General features: G+C 37.6%; 2 protein-coding genes across 2 annotated transcripts; both read left to right on the forward strand.

Annotated features, from left to right (window-relative positions):
• The first annotated feature begins 2,555 nt into the window (after positions 1-2,555).
• LOC148666973 (antigen WC1.1-like) lies at positions 2,556-13,622 on the forward strand. The gene is made up of 6 exons (XM_088632930.1): positions 2,556-2,857; positions 3,334-3,687; positions 4,932-5,246; positions 12,236-12,541; positions 13,435-13,488; positions 13,609-13,622. The coding sequence occupies exons 1-6, from the start codon at positions 2,698-2,700 to the stop codon at positions 13,620-13,622; spliced, it is 1,203 nt and encodes a 400-aa protein (XP_088489056.1). The 5' UTR covers positions 2,556-2,697.
• Positions 13,623-14,525: 903 nt separating this feature from the next.
• LOC148666974 (uncharacterized) lies at positions 14,526-20,180 on the forward strand. Its single transcript, XM_088632931.1, has 7 exons — positions 14,526-14,538; positions 14,589-14,729; positions 15,188-15,286; positions 15,750-15,821; positions 17,245-17,331; positions 17,796-17,882; positions 20,005-20,180. The coding sequence occupies exons 1-7, from the start codon at positions 14,526-14,528 to the stop codon at positions 20,178-20,180; spliced, it is 675 nt and encodes a 224-aa protein (XP_088489057.1).
• Positions 20,181-20,716: the final 536 nt, after the last annotated feature.

Here is a 20,716-nt window from a genome sequence, read left to right on the forward strand (position 1 = left end):
CTAAATCCAGCAAATACTAAATGAGGCAAACAATCCAAAATGAAAGGCGAGGTCCAAGGTTGAGAGGCAAAGAGGAGTTCAGTATCCAGAGTAAGCGAAGTACAGAAACCGTGAGGTAGAGCTCTCTATGAGAAGACTCAATACCGAGCAGAGGGAAGCGGGTTTGAATGGTATAATAGCGCTGCGTGCTGCACGGTAAAGCATGTGCTGGTGGGTTAATACGTGTGGCGGCGCTTGTTATTATTAACCTGCTGCTGGTGCTGATTAGTTCTATTATGGGTTGATCTCCGCTGGTTGGCGGTCATGACAATAGCCTTCTACCACCGTGTTGATCAGTGGTAAACATTCCAGAATAAATTCATTTTGATTGCATAATGTAAGACAATAAAATGTGAAAAATACCAAAGGGGGTGAAAACTTTTTTTTTCATAGCTACAGTATAACTCCTATTTTTCAGGATAAAATCAACATATTTCCATCACATCAAGTAAGAGTTACTGCATTCCACTCACTGAGCTGAGTATGTGCCAGAGTCCCCATGATGCACCATGGTTCACGCTTGGCACAGTTCACCCATTCCTTCTCTTACACTTTCATTCTCCCCTGACTATTCTGACTCTTCCTGCTCCATTCTATATCCATTTGTACTGTCTCTCTGCACCTATCACGATCATACAGCAATGGCCTCTACATGTTTGTCTTCTATACACCTCTCTTCTGTCTGTTGTCCTTGTCAGGGTCTGTTCAGGTACCGCAGAAATTTGTGAAGTCATTTAATCTGTCACCAGCTGCCCTTAGCACTGTCCCCTAACCTTTGGACACCTGTGTAACTGCTGGTGCCCTACTTACCCATGCCTCTTCTCTTTATTCCACCTGGGACTTCCTTCAACACCTGCTCCATCCCTAATAATGTTCTTCTCCAGCAGTATTTGTCTCTTACTATAATAAAACTAATTTCCAAAGCAATAACAACTTAAATTAAAACCTAAAATTGAAAACTAAATTAGTACTCTAAGCATGGAAACTTTTTTTTTCTGTGAAACTGTAATGTGTGAAGTGGATATCACTAGGAAGAACCTCAATCACTGGCCCAGACAAGGTGCAAAGTTTCTTATGTATAAGAGCAGAATTAATTATCTGGAAAGAAAGCTTTATTTCTTTGCAGATAATTCTGTTAAAATTAAATGAATATTTCTGTCAGAAAGAAATTGATCCTAAGGGCATCCTGATCAGAAAAATTGGGAGTATAAATCGTTGACAAGTACAATTCTTTTGATGGGTGAATTTCATCCTGGCACATTTCAAGACATGATGTTAGAGACACCAAGACAAAGAAGAGGAAAATTATGACCAACGAAGGGAGGTGTTGTCTAACTAAGTGTTGAAACCATCAGAATTCACATGTGCAAACCCACATCCTAAGTCCCTGCAGCTGACTAATGATCGAGTCCATATTGTTAAGTTGTTTTTGTAATATGTTAATAGGATCCTCTGAAAAGCCAAAGTTCAACAGTTAGTTCAACAGATTATATCCGCCAAAAGAGCCATCTTGTTGCTTTGATGCCCTCATGGTCCTGGTTCCATACAATCTGCCTTTTATTCAAGGGAATACATTCTTCAAGGGAAAGTGTGTCCTAGAGGATAGAGGTGTTTCACCTTAACCAGTTAGAGAATAGGCAGTTTTCACAGTTGATAATCAATCAAAATCGCTTTTTAGACACATTGTGAGGAAATGCTCAATAAAATCCTAAGAGAGGCATATGTTACCCAGATTGTACAGTGAAAGGGACAAGTGAAAGAATACTAATCATAAACTTGATCAAGTGCCTTTGGAATTCTATCTTGTTTTTCTGTGTATTTGTAATGATCGATCATCCTGCTTTCCTCAGGTCAATCTTCCCCTGTTCACCATTAGAGGGCCCCTAATACCACTAAGCCAGCCCTATAAGTTTTCTCTCTCCCTTATTATCATGTGAGAATGTCTATCATCAGCACCACAATGATTTCTAATTAAAAACCCTATATTACATTCTCATATGACTTGTCTTCGTTTGTCCTAGAACCATTGCCATTGGATACACAGTTAAGGTGCATTCTTTTGATTTGTAGAACACTTAGAGAATTTTTCCAATTTTTTCTCTCAAGCCTAAGCAATACCTTTATCTCACCTTAGTGAAGATCCCTAATTTTTGAGCAACTACACACCTCTCTGGGGATCTTCTCGCCTGTGAAAAGGAAGTCCAGAGACCTACACTGTTATATGTGTTTAAATTAAAATGGACAATGTAAGATTAAAATAATGTTGAAGACAAGACACAGACATCTGTGAACAATTAATAGGACACTCAATGTATCAGCGTATCACATTATAACACTCAAAATACAAGTAGAAAATTTGTCTCTCACTTGCCCACACATTGACAGCTATTGCAATCACTTTAAACAGTTTGTGTCCTTTGATTTGCAGTGGTCAGGAAATTGTCCTTAAGTGACACTCATCGATATCACTTTGTGAGCACACCGCTAACCTGGATTAAAGCTCAGACATACTGCAGAGAGAGATACACTGATCTGGCCTCCACTGACAACCCTGAACAGCTGCAGAGGCTCCTCAGCACTGCAGACAGTCACGACAAAACCCAGGCCTGGATAGGACTGTACAGGAGAAATAAAGGGGAGTGGCAGTGGTCTGTGAAAATGGATACTTTCTTTAGAGATGGACAGGCTGAGTTTCGCAACTGGAACAAAGGAGAACCAAACAATGTAGGTGACAATGAGAACTGTGCTGTGTTGCACACTGGGGGTAAATGGATGGATTACGCTTGTTCATCACACCATTACTTCCTTTGCTATCAAGGTAACCAATGTTTTTACATAAGAATGTGTTTCATGGATAGATGTATTTCAGTAAATATGAAAAAGCAACAGCATTGATGGACAGATATGGAACATATGTTATGGTATTTTTAGATTTTCAGAAGACATTTTAAAAAGTTCTTCATAAATATTAATCAAATTAGAGGCAGTTAGCTTTTTGGGAAATGTGCATGTTTGGATTGAGAATTGATTAATCGACAGCAGCTAAGGGGCGAATTCTTCTAGTTTTATGAATGGGCATTTCACAGTAGTTGTGTACACAAGAAGAGGGATCATTCACCCTTTTTAAAAATAAAACAGTTCAAATCAAATTAATGAATAAAATAATGAAATGTTGCTAATTGTCATTTTAACTTCTGGGATTTTTTATTTGTATTATATTCTGTATGATTTATTGTCTGCTACAATGATGGAGACTGAGTAGTTCATTTTCAGACCTGCTCTTTGTCTTCACAGACAGCAGTGACCCCACAAAGAGATATGTTCTGATTAAGGCAAAAAAGCCCTGGACTGAAGCTCAGAGATACTGCAGAGAGAAACACACAGATCTGGCCAGTATGAGGAACCAGAGTGAGAATGCAGAGGCAGAGAGGATAGCACAGGGTAACAGAGTGTGGATCGGTCTGTTCAAGGATGTCTGGAAGTGGTCAGACCGCAGTAACTCTTCGTTCTTTAACTGGAACACAGGTGAACCGAACAATGCTGGTGGAAACCAGTACTGTGGTGCTATGTACTTACAAAGCAATAATAAAGGAAAGCTGGATGATAATGTTTGTACTGCCAGTCTTCCTTTCTTCTGCTATGAAAAAGGTGAGTTTACCTAATTTTATCCGATTTTATCTTTATCTCTGGTTGAGAGATGCTGTGTGAGATTCACCACAACTCAACTATAGATAGATAACTACAACCCAACTAAACATATTAATTATTTATATTACGTTTATATATATATATACTAGTGTTACAATGAATTAATGATTGTAAAATAGCTAATGAATAGCTATTCACATTGCATGTATTATGGCCTAGTTTAAAAGTGAAATGTACAACATAACAAAGGCTCCAACATACTGAGATACTAAAAAAATGGTCCTTACCCACTAAGTAAGTGGATCAACTCAAGTCAGAGTTCAGTAACAGTTGTTTGATCACTTTAATCAATTCTTTGACATCAAATTAATTTTGCCTTCGAACTTTCCCTTTGACTAAAAACAAAGGCATCTTAACTTATGTTCATGTTTTCATGTGAATGTATGTCACTTACATTTTACCTATAGAGTGCATGTCTTATGTGTGTCTTAATGAGTGCATGAAACAAAAAAAAACATCAGAACATATTCTAAGGATTAGCTAGTGGTTCATAGCAATTGTAGTTGTAGTTTGATATCTATAATTTTACAGTTGGCTGCCTAGATTCATTATTTTTCTGGTGTTACCTAATACAGTTATCACTGATGGAAAGATATACTTTTTTCATCATTATCATCCAGAGCCTTTGAAGATGCAATAGTCTCCATAACTCCTTTTCTGTGACTATGAAGACATTCAACTATCAATACATAAACTAATCAACTGATCCCAATGTCTGCATGTTTTACTGTGTGTTAATTTCAAATGATTATGTGGGAGAAAAAAACTTTTAGAATTTTTAATTTTCATAGATGTAGATTTGTGCCCTGATTTCTATTTCAAGTTGTGTATTTTACACCAGGTGAAAGATCACAAAATGCCATGTAAAAGTATTCACCCCTTTCAGATATTCTGGATTTTTGCATATTTTCACCACTGTTATTAGAGCTTAATTTCGTTCCCAGTAAAATAGTGTATAAAGGGAGTCTGATTGAACAAATTTAGTATTTATTCTTTATTGCCGTGTCGACAAAGTTGATTGGAATTTTCTCCAGTGCATCCCAGCCAAAAGAACAAAAAAAGGGGAGAGAATACTGTCTCTTTCCTGCCCCAATCCTCCCTCAGGCTGGTTGAGGTAGGAGGGGATTGTGTCAGTCATATTTATAGATATGTGTCTGTATCACTGGGTACTGTCTCTCTCCCAGCCCAGAGCTTCTTCAGGCTGGTTGGTGGAGGAGGCGACTGTGCTGGGAGGCTGGAGGTTTATCACAGTGGCTCCTGGGGGACAGTCTGCGATGACTCCTGGGACCTGGCAGACTCTCAGGTGGTGTGCAGGCAGCTCCAGTGTGGGACGGCCCTCAGTGCCCCAGTTCCGGCCTCCTTCAGCCAGGGGACTGGACCCATCTGGCTGGATGAGGTGGGCTGTATGGGGCACGAGTCATCTCTGTGGGAGTGTCCCTCAGCAGGGTGGGGACAACATGACTGTGGACACAAGGAGGATGTGGGAGTGGTGTGTTCAGGTATGTAATGACATGACTAATAGAAACAAAGTATTCAATGAATAACATATATCAGTGAAGTAATTGGTAATTGATGGCACAGAAAAAAATGCAGTATCTGATAGCATTTACCCAGAGTCATGCTCAATTAATAACATATTATAAAATTTAGGAGCTACACACACACACACATTATAACTACCAACCAGAGGACAAAGGCTGAGGTGCTCAATGTACCAGCGGTTACAGTTGGTGTGTTATTTCACCTGATCAATAACTTTAGGTTTCCTCAAATATGTGGGCTAATTAATAACTTTATTGTGTTAGAAACAAAGTTGGAGAGACAAAGCATGTAACCCAGACTGAATATGAACAGGGAAACTCTCTCTCCAAAATTCATTTTCCTCACCATCACAATGTCAAAGGCAGTTAAAACAGTTTGAAAATATTTAAGAGCTACAGAAACCATCCATCCTGTCTTTACAGCAGCTCTTTGGCTTATGTAACAGATGTTGGTTTGGTAAAATATACAGCTGTGGTGATCACTGGCTTGGGTCAATATTTTAGACAGGAGACAGGACATCTGCAAGGAGTCCTCCTGGTAGTATTTTATTTCCTTGTTAAACAGTTGGAAAATAGAAAGAAAAGGCTTTTCTCTTTAATGTGGGAAAGAAAAGAGAATGTGCATATTATCTTCAGTGCTAATCATGGTTCTGAGACCAATTGAAAAGATATCCACACAGGAATTTTATATAGCTTCTTCTTCTGAGTGGAAGTATACTTTAAATCAACACAATGTTTAATTCCTTAAGTTCATTATACTGATATAGTCACCTAAGAACCTTAAAAGCCTTGGATGTCCTCCCAGCAGAAGATGGGCTTTAACAGTAATGGAACTGCAACTATGTGAATAGACTCTGGGTTTTTTAAGGATGGGAAGGTTCCAAATTGGTGGTATTTCTACCAGGCAGGTGTGTAGCAGTGAAAGAGATAGCAATGTTTATAATGGAACAAGTTAAAGGTTTATTCCATACTGAATAGAGAAGAAAGGAAACACAAAGTTCTGGCTGTGGAGCCTTCTTTGGGTGTCAATGTTCATAATGTTGAAGTACAGATGTAGCCATTCAAAACGAATGGGGTACGCTGTGGTAAAACACGGTGGGTGTGTCGCATCACAACACGTCATAACGCGTCATATTGCGTCAATCCATAAAATACAGCAGTTATAAAAATAGTATCCAGAATCACCACCAGATGGAGCTAATAAAGCTTAACCTCTCATGTACAGCATTTGAGCTGTCGCCAGAAAATGCGTGGTTTCAAATCCCGGTCACTGCTGAAGGACAATCCTTTTCCAATTAAGAATTTAAGTTGAATGCTCTTCAGACTTTTAATAATTATAAACTGTATATAACAGCATGTTAATCATTAAACATTAAAAAGTTGGTACATTTATAAACTAAAATTGCTCAGTTGGAAAAAAGTACACAACCTACCACCTTTATCATAAATATTTTAATTATGCAGAAATATGTTATGCATCAAAGACTTTACGGAAGATATTACTAATAGTACTAATAATGAATTACCTTGGACAGGCTGTAAGCTCAAAGTATTACCATGGTCCACTTTCTTTGTAACTGTCTTTGTAAATGAAAATACTTTTTTTTTCATTGACAAAAAGTAACACGACAGCATTTTGTTGATCCAATCATGTATTTGTTTCCAATCATACAAAGTATCTCCAATTCACCATGCCTTTCACATGCTCATAAACGATATTAAATTAGGAAAATAAACCTATTATGTAAACTGTATATGGCAGGAATTGGTAGTTAAAAGAAAAAATACACACCAGTATCCAGTACAAAATTATTTTGTCAAATGTTTAATTAAGAAGTAAAAAGAACTTACAGCTTACACAAAGACTCAAACTACAGTAAGGAAAAACGAGAGTTACAAAGTTGTTGTGCGCTAGTAGTGCTTCCCAGTGATATAACTTTAATATAAACAAGATCTACTATCACGTATGGAATCTAAATACTGTATATGTATTCATAATCAATAATATTAAATTTAGCACTGTAATAAATTGTTGAACTTTTTCCCACATCTTGTAAAATATATATTTTGGTTGTTCAAATATACATTAAATTTGACTATCAGAAAATAACTTAAATACCAAATTAAAGAAAAAATAGGGTAAAATATAATTCAAAATATTTTGCTTTCAATGTTAACTTTTAAGAAAAATAAAATGTATTAACTAAGGAATAGGACGGCACAGTTGTTAGTATGTTTTTTGTATGTTTTTTTCATAAATACAACAGTAGTACCAGATGTCTCAGTGGTTTTCAAAACTAAATGGAACAATACACAGTGTTAGAAACCCACTATGAGATGGCAGCATTTCACTGAGGATAAATTATTTTATAGTGCCGGCTTAAGGAAACAGCCTTTCCACCTCTCTTGCACATCAGTATCCATACCTAGTTATTTAAACAAATTGCCTCTAATTATAAACATCTTAATATGCTGGCTCTGTGGATCCGCATCAGCTATGTTTGCCCATTCCTTCAATTCATGTGCATCCAACACACAGTTCAATGCTAGCAACTACACAAAACCTAAAATACAGTCCTCATTTCACTATCTATGCAACATACAGTCTGTTAACTCCATCATCTTCCTCTGCAGTATATAACATCCTCTGTCATTTTATCAAAAGTATGCCTAAAACCATTAGGAAGTGTTCTTGTTATCAGTGTATTCCTCAGCTTTCCCCAAATTATCTTTTTCCTACCTACATCTCTAGTCTTACATCATGAAATAACTCAGCCAACACTTAAATCCCCAAAAGCTGCTTGTGTTAATTTGTTTAAATCACAAAATATCATATGTAAATACCAGCCTTGCAGTACTCTACATTGTGGAATAAGTTTATTTTAAAGGTAACTATAGAAACTAGGAACTAGAGAAATCAAGAAAGACTTTTTTTAGATTTAATAAATGCACATCCTGTTCACTGGGGCAATTAAATCCACACTAAACAATCTCCAATATGTTCAGAATTTGACAGCCAGAATCCTGATCGAGATGCATTACGCCTGTCTTCAAGTCCTTGCACTGGCTTCCTATCAGGTTTCAAGTCAACTTCAAAATCCTCATCCTCATTCACTACTTATCTGGCTTATTATCTGCCTACTCCCCACCTTTGTCTGTCTGACTCTGGTCTTCTAGCTGTCCTCAAGAATATCTACATTCTGTGAGTAACAGGACCTTCTCTGGCTGCACCACAGTGATAATAGACGTGGGTAATGTCATCCCCATTAAACAATGTGCTTATCCCGCAAACCCTGTTAAACTAAAAATTAGACACAAGAAGAGTATTATTGGATGTTGTGAGGGTCTGGCAGAATTTTTCTGTAAACTGAAATGTTATGAAGGATACACGTATTGCCTCTTTTTACACTTGTAAAAAAAGAACATTCCACTCAGTGGGCAGTGCATTGTTAACTCAATCACTTACTACTTCGTTTTACACCACGGTGAGACAGGAGAATGTGATTGTACTGTATCTGTACGGAAATGTGTGTTGTGTTTACAAAATTAAAGTGTTTAAAATGTTTAATTAAAAAGTTTTAAAAAACTTACAGCTTACACAAAGATTCTAAGATGATCACAAGGAAGTGTTTTGCATGTCTAATGGTCTAACCCCATTACCCCCATTTATATTAAAATCACAAATGTGTGTTTAATTAAATGCCTTTTTTGATTCACAATCTGACAATGCAATGTAAATCGTTATCTTTGTCTTCTAAGTCCCTTAATAAACTTTAAGCATAGCTTTCTCACCATTTAGATTTATTTTTCATACCATCGTTAAACAAAGCCAGAGCATATTGTATTTCCTCATGGGATTGTACGTGGAAAGATTAGATTGCAATCATCTTTTTAGGAACAAGTAATAGGTTTATTCCATGCTGAGAAAAAGAAAAAAGAGAGCACAACGTTTCAACCGTGAAGTTGTTCCTTTGCAGCCTACGCATGCTGACGCAGCTACCCACCTGAACTACTATCATTTTTTTTATTCATCTATACAAAAAAGTTGTATTTATTTAATACCACTTTTTAGTTATATTAATAGAGATAAGAATTCAAGTTGTATACTGTTTAGACTTTTAATCATTTTAAACTGTATTACAGTTCGAGGTGTATTTATATAGCTGGTAGTATTACTGTATTAAATATATTGTAACGCATATGGCTGACAGGTACTGTGTAAGAGCCGGCTTACCAGAGCGGTGATGTCTCCGCCCTTCCCTGTAATAGCAGGACCACAGCCCCTAGGCTGTGGAGATATCTCTCTTTAGCTCACTGGGCTGGGTCCCTGTTGAGTGACGCGGGAGTCCCGGGTTCAAGCCCCCGACGGTGGGTGGCCAACCTAAACCCCGTTGCGTTACTATATATATACAAATTTGAATATAGTTGACCCTTACCTGAATTAAAACAGGACATACAGAAAGGGTTTCAGAAATAAAACAGAGCTTTATTCCCGTCCTTACAGTCTGGGTGATTGGAGTGAATGCCGTAAAAAGATTTGTCAGTCTGTCCATGGGGAGAAGGGGGATTGGAAGGTTCGCCTACTATACTTAGAGAATGAAGAGGGGGAGGAAAAGTGCCGGTGTTCATTTTTTTCACTGCAAAGCTGTGTTGTGTAAACAAAAAATACAGTATGCTTAACAGCTGTACATTTGGTTTAATTCAAAACACTTTATTCAGTGGTGCAATTTAACAGACGCCTCAAGCCTTAAAATGAAATTGGATATATTGTCATTAGAATCGAGAATAACAAAGCAGTATTAAAAATACCACTGAAACAATAATAATGTGTCTGGTCATTCTTAATAGTATTAATCTAATAATAATAATTTCAAGCTTCTTGTAACATTTTCAGAGTCATTTTTTTCTTCGCTTTTCAACCACGGTAAAGATAGCTTGAAGTTCGAAAATTATTTTGACATGCCTGTAGCATTTTCATGAGACCTCCTAGAGTTACGACCACTTGATTTATGTTCAGGTAGATTCAGATTCTAAGCTGATCACGAGGAAGAAAAATCACCCATTTTCTGCACATTAAAAGTCACTTTTTTCTGTCTCTTTCTCACCTGCTGCGATTCGGGTGTTAATAAAACGTGTTAAATAAAAGGTGGATACTGGCAGATATATAAATACATATACAATATTTAGTTAAATTAATATCATTATAATTTTTTTTATATACATGATTCCATATTATATTCCCTAATAATTAATTAGGAAAAATATTAGTTTCTTTTACTGCGATAACGAGTGAAAGTATTCATGGAAAGTAGTAATCATTTAACTCACTTAACTTTGAACATTTTGTGATATTTAGAATACCAACACATTCAATATATTGCCGATAATATTTATTTTCAGTAATAATATCAGTAGCAGTTTGAAATTATATGTGTTATTAATAAATGACTTCGAACATGTTGTGATATTTAGAAATATATAAAATGTCAATATAGTGTCCATAATACTTGCTATTTTAGTTTTTCAAAGAAATGTTTATTTGTTAAAAGAAAACTCAAATGCTGGACCCCAGGCTTTTAAGGTACAAACTTAAGCCATCACACCACAGATGTAATTAGGTGAAAGGGAGTGAAACTGAAGCACACATATCTATAGAAAGTGTATTATACTACTATTTGAGCTACAGTACATTAATATAATTATATCGTTTATTTCTTTAGTTACGCGATTCCATATTATTCTAAAAATATGCTTTTGTTTACTCCGATAATAAGCATATTCACAGAAAAGGTTAAAATATTAGAACTTTCACAGAGTATATAAACTTAATATGGTCAGAAGAAGCACGTAAAACCATTTCCAAAATAACCACATGTAAGACTTTGATACTTAAAATGTTTAGGAAGAAAGTGGAATACTGGTGTGTATTTTTCTTTAAACTACCATCCATATAGCAGCTATATACAGTTTACATAATATGTTTATGTTCCTAAGGTTGTTCCTAACCATCAGACGCATTATGCTCCTCTTCATTTTATGCTCAGCTACAAAAATGTCCCTTTAGTTGTAAAATTCCATATAAATTTTAAATACTAAGTGGATTAAAACATGCACAGTAAAGAGGTTAAATGATTAAATCTTTTCACTAACGACCAATGCACCACGAGTGCCCCTGTCAGTCATTTTGGCCAACCAATCACGTACCACGGTACATTGCAGTGACTTGTGGGTAATTGCATGTGGTACGGGTTTGTACTGCACATTTTGAATGGCTGCATTTGTAGGTAGGCTGCAAAGGAACAAGCAAAGGCCTATTCCATGTTGAAAAGAGAAGTAAAGAAACAATGTTTCGGCTGTGGAGCCTTCTTCAGGTTGGAAGAAGTTTTATAATGTCAAGTCAAGTTTATTGTCATTACACTCATACGCAGGTATATGGTATAACGAAATGCTATTTAGCTAGCTCTCGGACATAAGTAGTACAAAGAGAAAAAAAAACAAAACAACAACAACAACAACAACAATACAATTGTGTAGCAAAAGAAAGACAGAGACAACAGGCAGTGTGCAAAAAACAACAACAGACGATGTGCAAAAAAAAACAACAACAGGCAATGTGCAAAAAACAACAACAGGCAATGTGCAAAACAACAAAAAGGTAACAGTTATGTGCAAAAATATGCATCAACAGAATAAAATAAAGGAATAGAAATTATGGGGAGTGAGCTTTTGACATGTATGGTAGAGGTAGATTTTCAATGTGTGTTTGGGTTTTTGGTAAGAAAGAAAGGAAGAAGGCACTGTGAGGTTCAGATCATAGGTGAGAAGTGAGGTGAGAGTGAGAGTGGCTGGGAATTTAACAGTTTGATAGTGCGGGGGTACATATAATGTATGTTTATAACAAGAATATATATACAACTTCAAGTTCTAGTGTCCCATTTCTTCAACAGAGCATAAGCAGCTGAGGCTGTCTGCAGGCTGTTCAGGACAGGCAGAGGTTTACTACAATGGCACCTGGGGCAGCATCTGTGCCAACGACATGACAGACATCACAGCTACAATCATCTGCCGCCAGCTGGGCTGTGGAGAAAGTATTACTTTGGAAGAAACAGCATCTAGGCTGCCTACTACTGCCCCTCGGTGGCTGGATAACATTAAGTGTCAACGACATGACTACATACTGTGGGATTGTCTGTCTTCACCCTGGGGTCAGAACGACTGCTGGAGCACTGAGGCTGCTGAGATCACCTGCTCAGGTATTATTATTATTATAATACATTATTATTATACATCCAGAAATAAATGTTAAGTGATGGTCAGGGAGGAAGATACCAAAAGGCCTCTTCTGTGAATTTCTCATTATTCTGAACTGTGTCAAATAATTTTCACATTGTCATGTTTTATATTATGTTTTATATTATAATGAAGTTTTCCAAGGATGGTACTTGAAATACTGCATTTTCTTATATTAAGATATATACATTAAGTTAACTTTATTTTATTTCTGATGTTGAAAAACTAATATTGTCAACTTTTTGCTAAGAAATCGATTGACCACAGTACCAAAATTGAAAACTAAAATGCACATAAAACTAAAATGTAATAAAAAAACTGTCACTGTTACATATTAGTTCACTTATTGGTTAAAGACATTATACTAAACATACCAAAATGTTCTTATAAATTTAAGGTTGTCTGTAAAAGAGTCTTCAATGAAATACATCATTCTGACAACAGGCTTATTCATTTATTAACCATTCTACATTCCTTTCTTAAAATTGCACCTTTTTGACTCATTTTTATTAACATGAGTTTAATTTAAATACTAAAAACTAACCTTCAGATATTTTAGAGATTATGTGTTATGTTAATGCTACTCATACAATAAATAAATCTGTTTACTGCTCAAAAATAAATATCCTTGTGCAGCTATGCAATGATTTATTGATATAATACTTGGTTTGCTCACTATGGTGAAAAAACAAATTTAAAATGTATGTTTAATAAGAAAAAAACTTGTGTTTAATGTGAACCATAACCATATTTACAGTAAATGGGAGCATTAAAGGTATAAATGTAAATATAGAAGATAATTTACTAAACATATTGTGAATGAGTTTTTTTTTCATTACCTGCTGCTTTTTAACAGGCCGAAGAACTCCTAGACCTTGTCATGAGGACCCATATCAGGAAAAGTGCTCAGGTTAGTTCACTGAATAGTACTGACAGGCACACCACCACCCTGAGAAGATGACATCAGGATCCTCAGTGCCTTCATGTCATCTGTTTCCTACTCTAGGTCTGCCATGGTCTTCTGTTCCAGAAACTCTGAGCTGAACTGAAGCTCTAACCTAACTATTCTTTTTTCAGTCCCTCTGGCTCTGCGCCTGGCTGGAGGCACTAAGTGCTCTGGCAGGGTGGAGCTGCGGTACGAGGGCTCCTGGGGGACAGTCTGTGACGACTCCTGGGACCTGCAGGACGCCCAGGTGGTCTGCAGACAGCTGGGCTGTGGGGACGCAGTGAGTGCAGCAATAGAGGCCTCATTTGGACCAGGAAGTGGCGCCATCTGGCTGGACGAGGTGAACTGCAGGGGCAGTGAGCTCTACCTGTGGGACTGCTGGCACCTTCCTCTGAATGAGGGCAATTGTGGACACAAGGAAGATGCTGGGGTTGTCTGTGCAGGTGAGGGAATCTTGGTTTCAAAGAGCTTGGCATCTCTGGAAAGGATAATTGCTCTTCTTAGCTTTTGTCTTCATTTCATTATCATTATATCTACATTAAATCTGATTTAGCAGGTTAACAAAAGAGAGGGATAATCTGCCAAACACACTTGAAGCCTTTCTGCATTATACTGGAGCTAAATGTGCAAATAACACTGGTCAGAATCGAACTCCTGCTCTTGACATGACCAGTTACATATTTTCTCTGTCAGATAGTCAGACTCTGGGTTTGTTTGGTTTAAAATTAAAAAGAATTAGAAAGTTAATGCTCATTTTTTATTTTCTAGATTTTCCAAAGAAAACTATCAATCTAACAGTGGGTCCAGGTAAACAAAATAAAATAAATAAATAAAAATTCATTGTTTTATAATTAAACCTCCTTGTTAAATGATTGTGCCACCTTGGTCTCTGACTGTAGATGTCCTGATGTTGGTGTAAATGTCAGTGCATCACTGGCTGGGGAAGGGGTTCTAGTACGCTTCATTGACAGGAGACACAGCTTGTCACTGACTATGAGACAATGCCAGGCCAAGGTTACTTCCTCCATTCTGAGAGCATACCGTGTCATCTCCTTCTTTGGCAGGTGTCTCCACACCTCCAGTACAGACACAGTGTCCAGCAGCATCCATCCCTGCAGTGGTCCTCCTGCTGCTGGGGGCTCTGCTGTTTGTGCTGCTGGTGCTGTTAGTGGGGCAGTTGATCCAGAACAGGAAGCTGAAGAAAGGTAGGGAGGGACTCTGCTGTGCTAATAACAAACCTGTACAATGTTTATCTTGGGAATAGAACTAATCGATATTGTTGACAGAAATCACAGTATTAATACCTTTATTATTAGGCAAATGTTGCTTCCAATAGATTAGGTTCCAAACACGCAGGTCCTACAGCAATCAGAGGCAACACCTGCACTACAAAACACTCGGACCAAAAAATAATAAAAAAGAACAACAATGTAAAAACATTTATTAGTGCTAACTCATTATAAGAGACATGAAAAATTATTTATAACAAAAGTATAGAAATATTAATCTGTTCTGCTCAGACAGTGGTTCACTGAGTCTCCACTGTCATTTAGCCCCACCTCGTATACTTGTCTGAAGAAAGACAAAATGAAAGTAGGAAGGTGGGTATTTGGTTTTGAAGACCGATGCAGCTGCATGATTCTGTTTATTTTTTCATCCAAAGGTTTAGAAAAAACACAGATCTACAGAATGCACGAAGCTGTTTATGAAGACATTGAGTATAAACTGACTGGAGAGGGTGTCTACAACACCCTCCAGAGAGGTGAGTGGAGAGTCTTCAGGTGTGATTAGTCTCCAGACACACAGCACACTAATGCACAGAGGTATACTGGACATACACAGGATAATCTGCTCAATACTCAAACTACACATGTTCATATGTGAACTGATTTCCCCTGCAGATAGTAATAATTTCAATTTTGATGGTGCTGAGTCTCTCTCTGCTTCTTCCTCTCAGTTACACATCCCTCACAGCAGTTCTACAGCCACTCTCTCGAAACGAGCAGAAGAGAGAGTCAGGAGAAACCTAGTCTGGCCTGTGAAGTACAGCTAATGTCCTCATGCCCATATCATGCTGATATAAAGTTTTATTTTGCTTGCAATGAGCAAACAAAAATATAGCTCTCGACCTGCACCAGTCCCAAATTCACAGTGGGAACACCCGTAGGGGGTAGTGAGACTGCTGTATGACTGCAGATATTACTGATCTATCCTCGTGTTCACAGGGAGATTCCGCTCTGACGATCTTCCCTCTGGATATGATTATGTGGAGGACAGTGAGGGAGACCCCATCCCAGGTAAAAATAGTTCCCTTGAAGATGTGATCAACATATTTTTTGTTGCTCCAACATGTGTTCGTATAAATACAATGGGCTTGTTGATGTCTTTGTGCCATGCATGTATTGTCTGGGCAGCGGTAACATAATGCTGTTGGGTATGTTAATGCTGACTTCATTAGTGAGTTGCTACAAATACATTAGGGAATTTCATTGAGCACAAATCACTTGACCTTATTTTGAACACTGCTTTTCACCTGTTATAGCAACCCCTATATCAAAGTCATAATCCCAACCCCCAACCTCAATGTCACAATTTAAAATCTTAGTACATGACATGGGTCACTCGTGACTTTGTGAGTCTTAAATCACCAAATTATAAACTTGTCATACAGGGATGATGTGTCAATATGTCTTCCAAATTTTACCCCACCATGATAATGTTCAAGGTGACAGTGATATTAGGTGTTGATCTGTTACCTGAAAAATAGAGAAGTCCATTTCACAGGAATTATATGACAAATAACATTTGTTTAGAACTGTTCAGAAAATCCTGAATCTTACAAATTTAACCACATGTGTTTGTGATACCTTATAAACTCTTCAGTGTTGCCTCATTAGATCAGTTAGGATGCTGCTCTAATTGGTGCTGATAGAAGAAAAGGTGGTGCTCTTTCCCTCAGGACCAGAATTTAGAACCAATGCTCCCATATGATGACAGGTCACTGCACTGGTGATGGTGCTGTAGAAATGTTAAACAATGATTTGTTCATTCAGATGAGATGTTAAACCAATGACCCAACATTATTAAAGGGACACTTGTTTATGAGTCAATCTGGCTTAATTACCTTACATATCTAGAATCAGAAATAATTTGGTGTAAGAGTACAGTTCACATGAATATTTGTGTGACTTTGTGATGATCTTATGCTTGCCCCTTGAGATATATACTTATATGTTCTCAGGATTATTTATTTTTGCATGCACAAACATTTCACTGCTGTGGTCTTGCAGGGAAACTGTTTCTGCTGTTCTTCTGTTCAAATCTTTTGTGCTCTATAATTATTTATTGGATAACTGCTCATACATATTGCATGATAGGGATTAAGCATTTCTGTGTGCATATTATAATTCTTGTCTTTCCTTTGTGTTAATCACACACAATGTCTCACTGTCTGTGCCATTACAGTATATAAGCAACTAAGCATGCTGAGCTCCTAAAGAATAATTTAGTATAATGATAGTATATAGACAGACCTAAGGGTTAAATCCAGAAGTCTTTTAGGTCTAGGTATATTGTTATAGAGGTAAATGTTACAATTGTTGATTTTTTTGGTATCTTGGTATCTACAGTTATTGAAGACCAAAATGCTAAAGTTACTGCAACTCTGTGCTCAATTAAGTCCTGAAGTGCAAATTCTCTGTCTGTCTGTGTGTGGTTCAGAAGAGTCAGTACCCTCTCAGAAAGAAGAGGCCCCAGAGTACTATGACGATGCTGTAGCTGCACCTCAAAGCCCAGATGCCTTGCCAGGTAGATTATTTCAGTCCAGCTCCATGGGGAAACCCTCCACCAATCCCAGTGAGTCTGACTCTCTCTGCTCTATCTTTGGATACTGAGTCTGTGTGTTATTCTGTACCAGTCACATGAATCTGACTGTCTGTGCTCTGAGCTCTCAGCCCTACACACTGGGTTATGTCAAGCTCCTCTTCAGTATCTCATAGTGTCCACATCACCACTCTCTCTGTCCAAATACAGCCATCCTTCACTACTCTGTTGTCCTTCAACATCTTAGTTCAAAATCTAGGATTAATTTTACTTTTATTGCAGAAGTGAATGGGAGTGGAAAACAGTTTCCGTGATCTCCTGTACTTAAACTCTGGAGTTCCAGTAAGATGCTCATCAATGTGCTGATTAACTGAACTCCAGCATTCCTGTGCTCTGGATGAATCAGTGTTCTTCTGTTTGACAGTAAAGATATGCTCTGTGTGTTTCAGGAGAACTGATGTCCCCTGTGAAAGAAGAGACTCCAGAATACTATAATGATGCTGTAACTGTGCCTCAGAGTCCAGAGACTGTGTCAGGTGAGTTACTGTACAGAAGACTCATGAGTACACCTTATACCAGCCTGCACAAACTTCATAGTAATACTCTGCAATTAAACACTAGCTTAATTACAATTGGAAAGAAGTGTGACAGGCCTGTTAGAATAACAGAGACATTACTCACCTGGTCTCCTATTCACAGGGAGACTCCTCTCTGATGAGACACCCTCTGGATACAGTGATGTGGGGGAGAGTGAGGGAGACCCCACTTCAGGTAAATGGGACTACAGCCAGGGGGCTCGGTGTGGGTGAGGTAGTTCAAGGATGGGGAGATGACCCCAGTAATTAATCTCTCTGCTACTCTCATCCAGGACAAGGGGACATCAGGCATTTTGCAGTAGCAGAGGCTTCACTCTGCCCTGTAGTGCAGGGATCAATACAGGCAGAGAGACAGTACTAGTACAAGGTTAGATCTCATAGATCAGAGTCTCATTGAATCCCACCTACTGACACACCCAGTCAATCAGATGATTTAAATTAATCAGCTGGTTTTCAATTCTGAGAGTTTTGGATTCCCTAAGACAATGTATTATGTTCTCTGACTGCTGATAAAATTATTAAGTCCAGAAAATAGTGTCAAAGGATTTGCTCACTGTGGTTTTAGAGCATTAATACTTCATAAGAAGAAGTGAAATCTGCACTGAATCATCAATTCTTCCAGAAAAATACAATTTGATTTGAAAAATGTCCTATTCGAGGCTTTTGACTAAAATATTCTAACAACTATTCTGTATGCTCCAACTGTTAATCCACTAACAGCCATTTATATCACAGCAGATCACTTCTCAGATATGTTCTATTGTTGCTTTTTGCTTGTTGTTTGTTCTGCATGTTATGGTTATATCAATAAATTGTATATTGTTTATTTAGATTGATTAATAAAAGTTAGCAAGTACTCTTGCAATTTACTGTTACAATTAATTGTTACAGCTAGTTAACTACATCCATTCACTATACTATTGTGACCCTAGAAATGTTGACAATAGCCAGGTGTATATAGATTTTTTAAAACACTTCCAGTTCTCAGGGGCTTCAAAGAAAGGAAATGTACTGTATGCTGAGATATAGGGGTGTGAGATTCAATGATCAAATCAACCATAAAGTTTACCTTGTTAACTATGTTCCTGGAAAATAATTAAGTGTCAATCAACAGTCCAGGAAAGGCAGAAGGCGAGAAATCCTTTGCAGAACAACTGGAAGGACTAGGTTGGAGTTTAGTATTTGAACCTCATTCTGTTGTTTTTAGAAACTTTAATTAATTGGTTAGATATTTCCTTGGCTAAAAACACCCTCTCCTAACTAGTGGGAACATTTTTTACAACGTATAGGGGTACAGGGGTATAGCCTACCATTCATTTTTGTAGCATCCAGGTTCAAAAAGAAAGAGATTCAACTGTAGGTCGTATTCTGTTTGATTTTTAAAAAAGCCGTTATATTTCTTCTTTTGGCCTGTGTAGGTGTTTTGTAAAAGTTGAATACTTGGTGGCAGTGTGTGGTTTCTCTGGGTGGTTAGGAAGTAATTGTCTAAAACACCTTGTTAGTAAATTTGTACAATACATGTGTGCTGTATGTTTATTATGTGTGCTGTTTAGTGTGTGTATTGTCATTGATAACAAATATTTAACTCATTGTGTCTGAACTATTACTTGTTCTCCCAATGCTGTACCAAAGAACAAAGACCTCATCTGCCTTTAACTATACCAAAAGCTTGGGTATATTGTTAGCAAAATTTTTACAAGCTGGGGGCTATGATTTTTTTAATTATTAAGTTATCTACTCTGTCATTTCTGATATTCACCATTTTCATAAACCCATATTTGTAAAAATATTATTTCAATACCTGACTCACTTGACAAACCGTATTTCAAGTCCTGATTTAACTAAAACATTAATTTTGTGATACTATCTATTTCTAGCATTGTTTATAAGCAATTAATTCTTATAGAATTTAAAATCACACAAATACAATTTAAAAATGCATAGTGTTTAAAAATTCATGGGTCCAATTTTAATGACTTCCTAAACCAAAAATATCAGCTTAGAGTCATCCCTGTCCATCAGCTGTCCACTGCCTGTCTCTGACTCTGTGTCTCTGTGTCAGGTGTCCCCCACACTGGCCCTGGAGTGGACAGGGTCCTGCCCAAACTGCCCTCTGAAGAGGGAGCCCCTGCTCCTGACAGGACTGACTACGATGATGTTGGGGATGAGTCTCAGGGAGAGGATGGGTGCTGTGAGACTGACAGGGCTGTCTGGAAGAAGCTCCTCCTGCAGGTCTAGACACAGAAGAGCTTCACCAACAGAGTCACACAGTCTTAGAGAAGCTGGGAGCATTGAGACTGTCTATAATAATAATAATAAACTTTATTTTATATAGCGCCTTTAAAGGTGGCTTCTCAAAGCGCTTTACAGGATGACAACAACAATAAATAAAAAGAATACACAAGATAAAGATATATATACAATTACAATATACAGAGGAGACATGGATGGTGGTACTAAGAAAAGCAGAGGGGTGGAGAATGGAACAAGTTAAGTAAAGGCTGTATTTGAAGGAGTTTAGAGAAGGTGACTCTCTAATATCCTTGGGCAGAGAGTTCCAGAGCTTAGGGGCATAACAGGAGAAGGCCCTGTCACCCATTCAATGTAGATGGGCTTGGGAGACAGTAAGGAGAGCAGAATTAGAAGAGCAAAGGTTGTGAGGTGGGGAGTAAGGTGATAATAGTTCAGACAGGTACTGAGGTGCCAAGCCATGCAGAGCCTTATAGGTGAGCATGAGGATTTTAAAGTCTACACGGAATTTGACCGGAAGCCAG

This window comes from Lepisosteus platostomus, chromosome 5, assembly GCF_059453375.1.
Source record: "Lepisosteus platostomus isolate fLepPlt1 chromosome 5, fLepPlt1.hap1, whole genome shotgun sequence".
NCBI classification, from domain to species: domain Eukaryota; kingdom Metazoa; phylum Chordata; class Actinopteri; order Semionotiformes; family Lepisosteidae; genus Lepisosteus; species Lepisosteus platostomus.

What these genes read in the sequence shown, in the direction of transcription:
- LOC148666973 (XM_088632930.1), top strand. Translation starts at nt 2,698, where the DNA reads ATGGATACTTTCTTTAGAGATGGACAGGCTGAGTTTCGCAACTGGAAC. An exon ending in TTACTTCCTTTGCTATCAAG is followed by an intron (nt 2,858 to 3,333) that starts GTAACCAATGTT and finishes TTGTCTTCACAG; the next exon opens with ACAGCAGTGACCCCACAAAG. An exon ending in TTTCTTCTGCTATGAAAAAG is followed by an intron (nt 3,688 to 4,931) that starts GTGAGTTTACCT and finishes TCTCTCTCCCAG; the next exon opens with CCCAGAGCTTCTTCAGGCTG.
- LOC148666974 (XM_088632931.1), top strand. An exon ending in GAACAGGAAGCTGAAGAAAG is followed by an intron (nt 14,730 to 15,187) that starts GTAGGGAGGGAC and finishes TTTCATCCAAAG; the next exon opens with GTTTAGAAAAAACACAGATC. An exon ending in TGAGGGAGACCCCATCCCAG is followed by an intron (nt 15,822 to 17,244) that starts GTAAAAATAGTT and finishes TGTGTGGTTCAG; the next exon opens with AAGAGTCAGTACCCTCTCAG.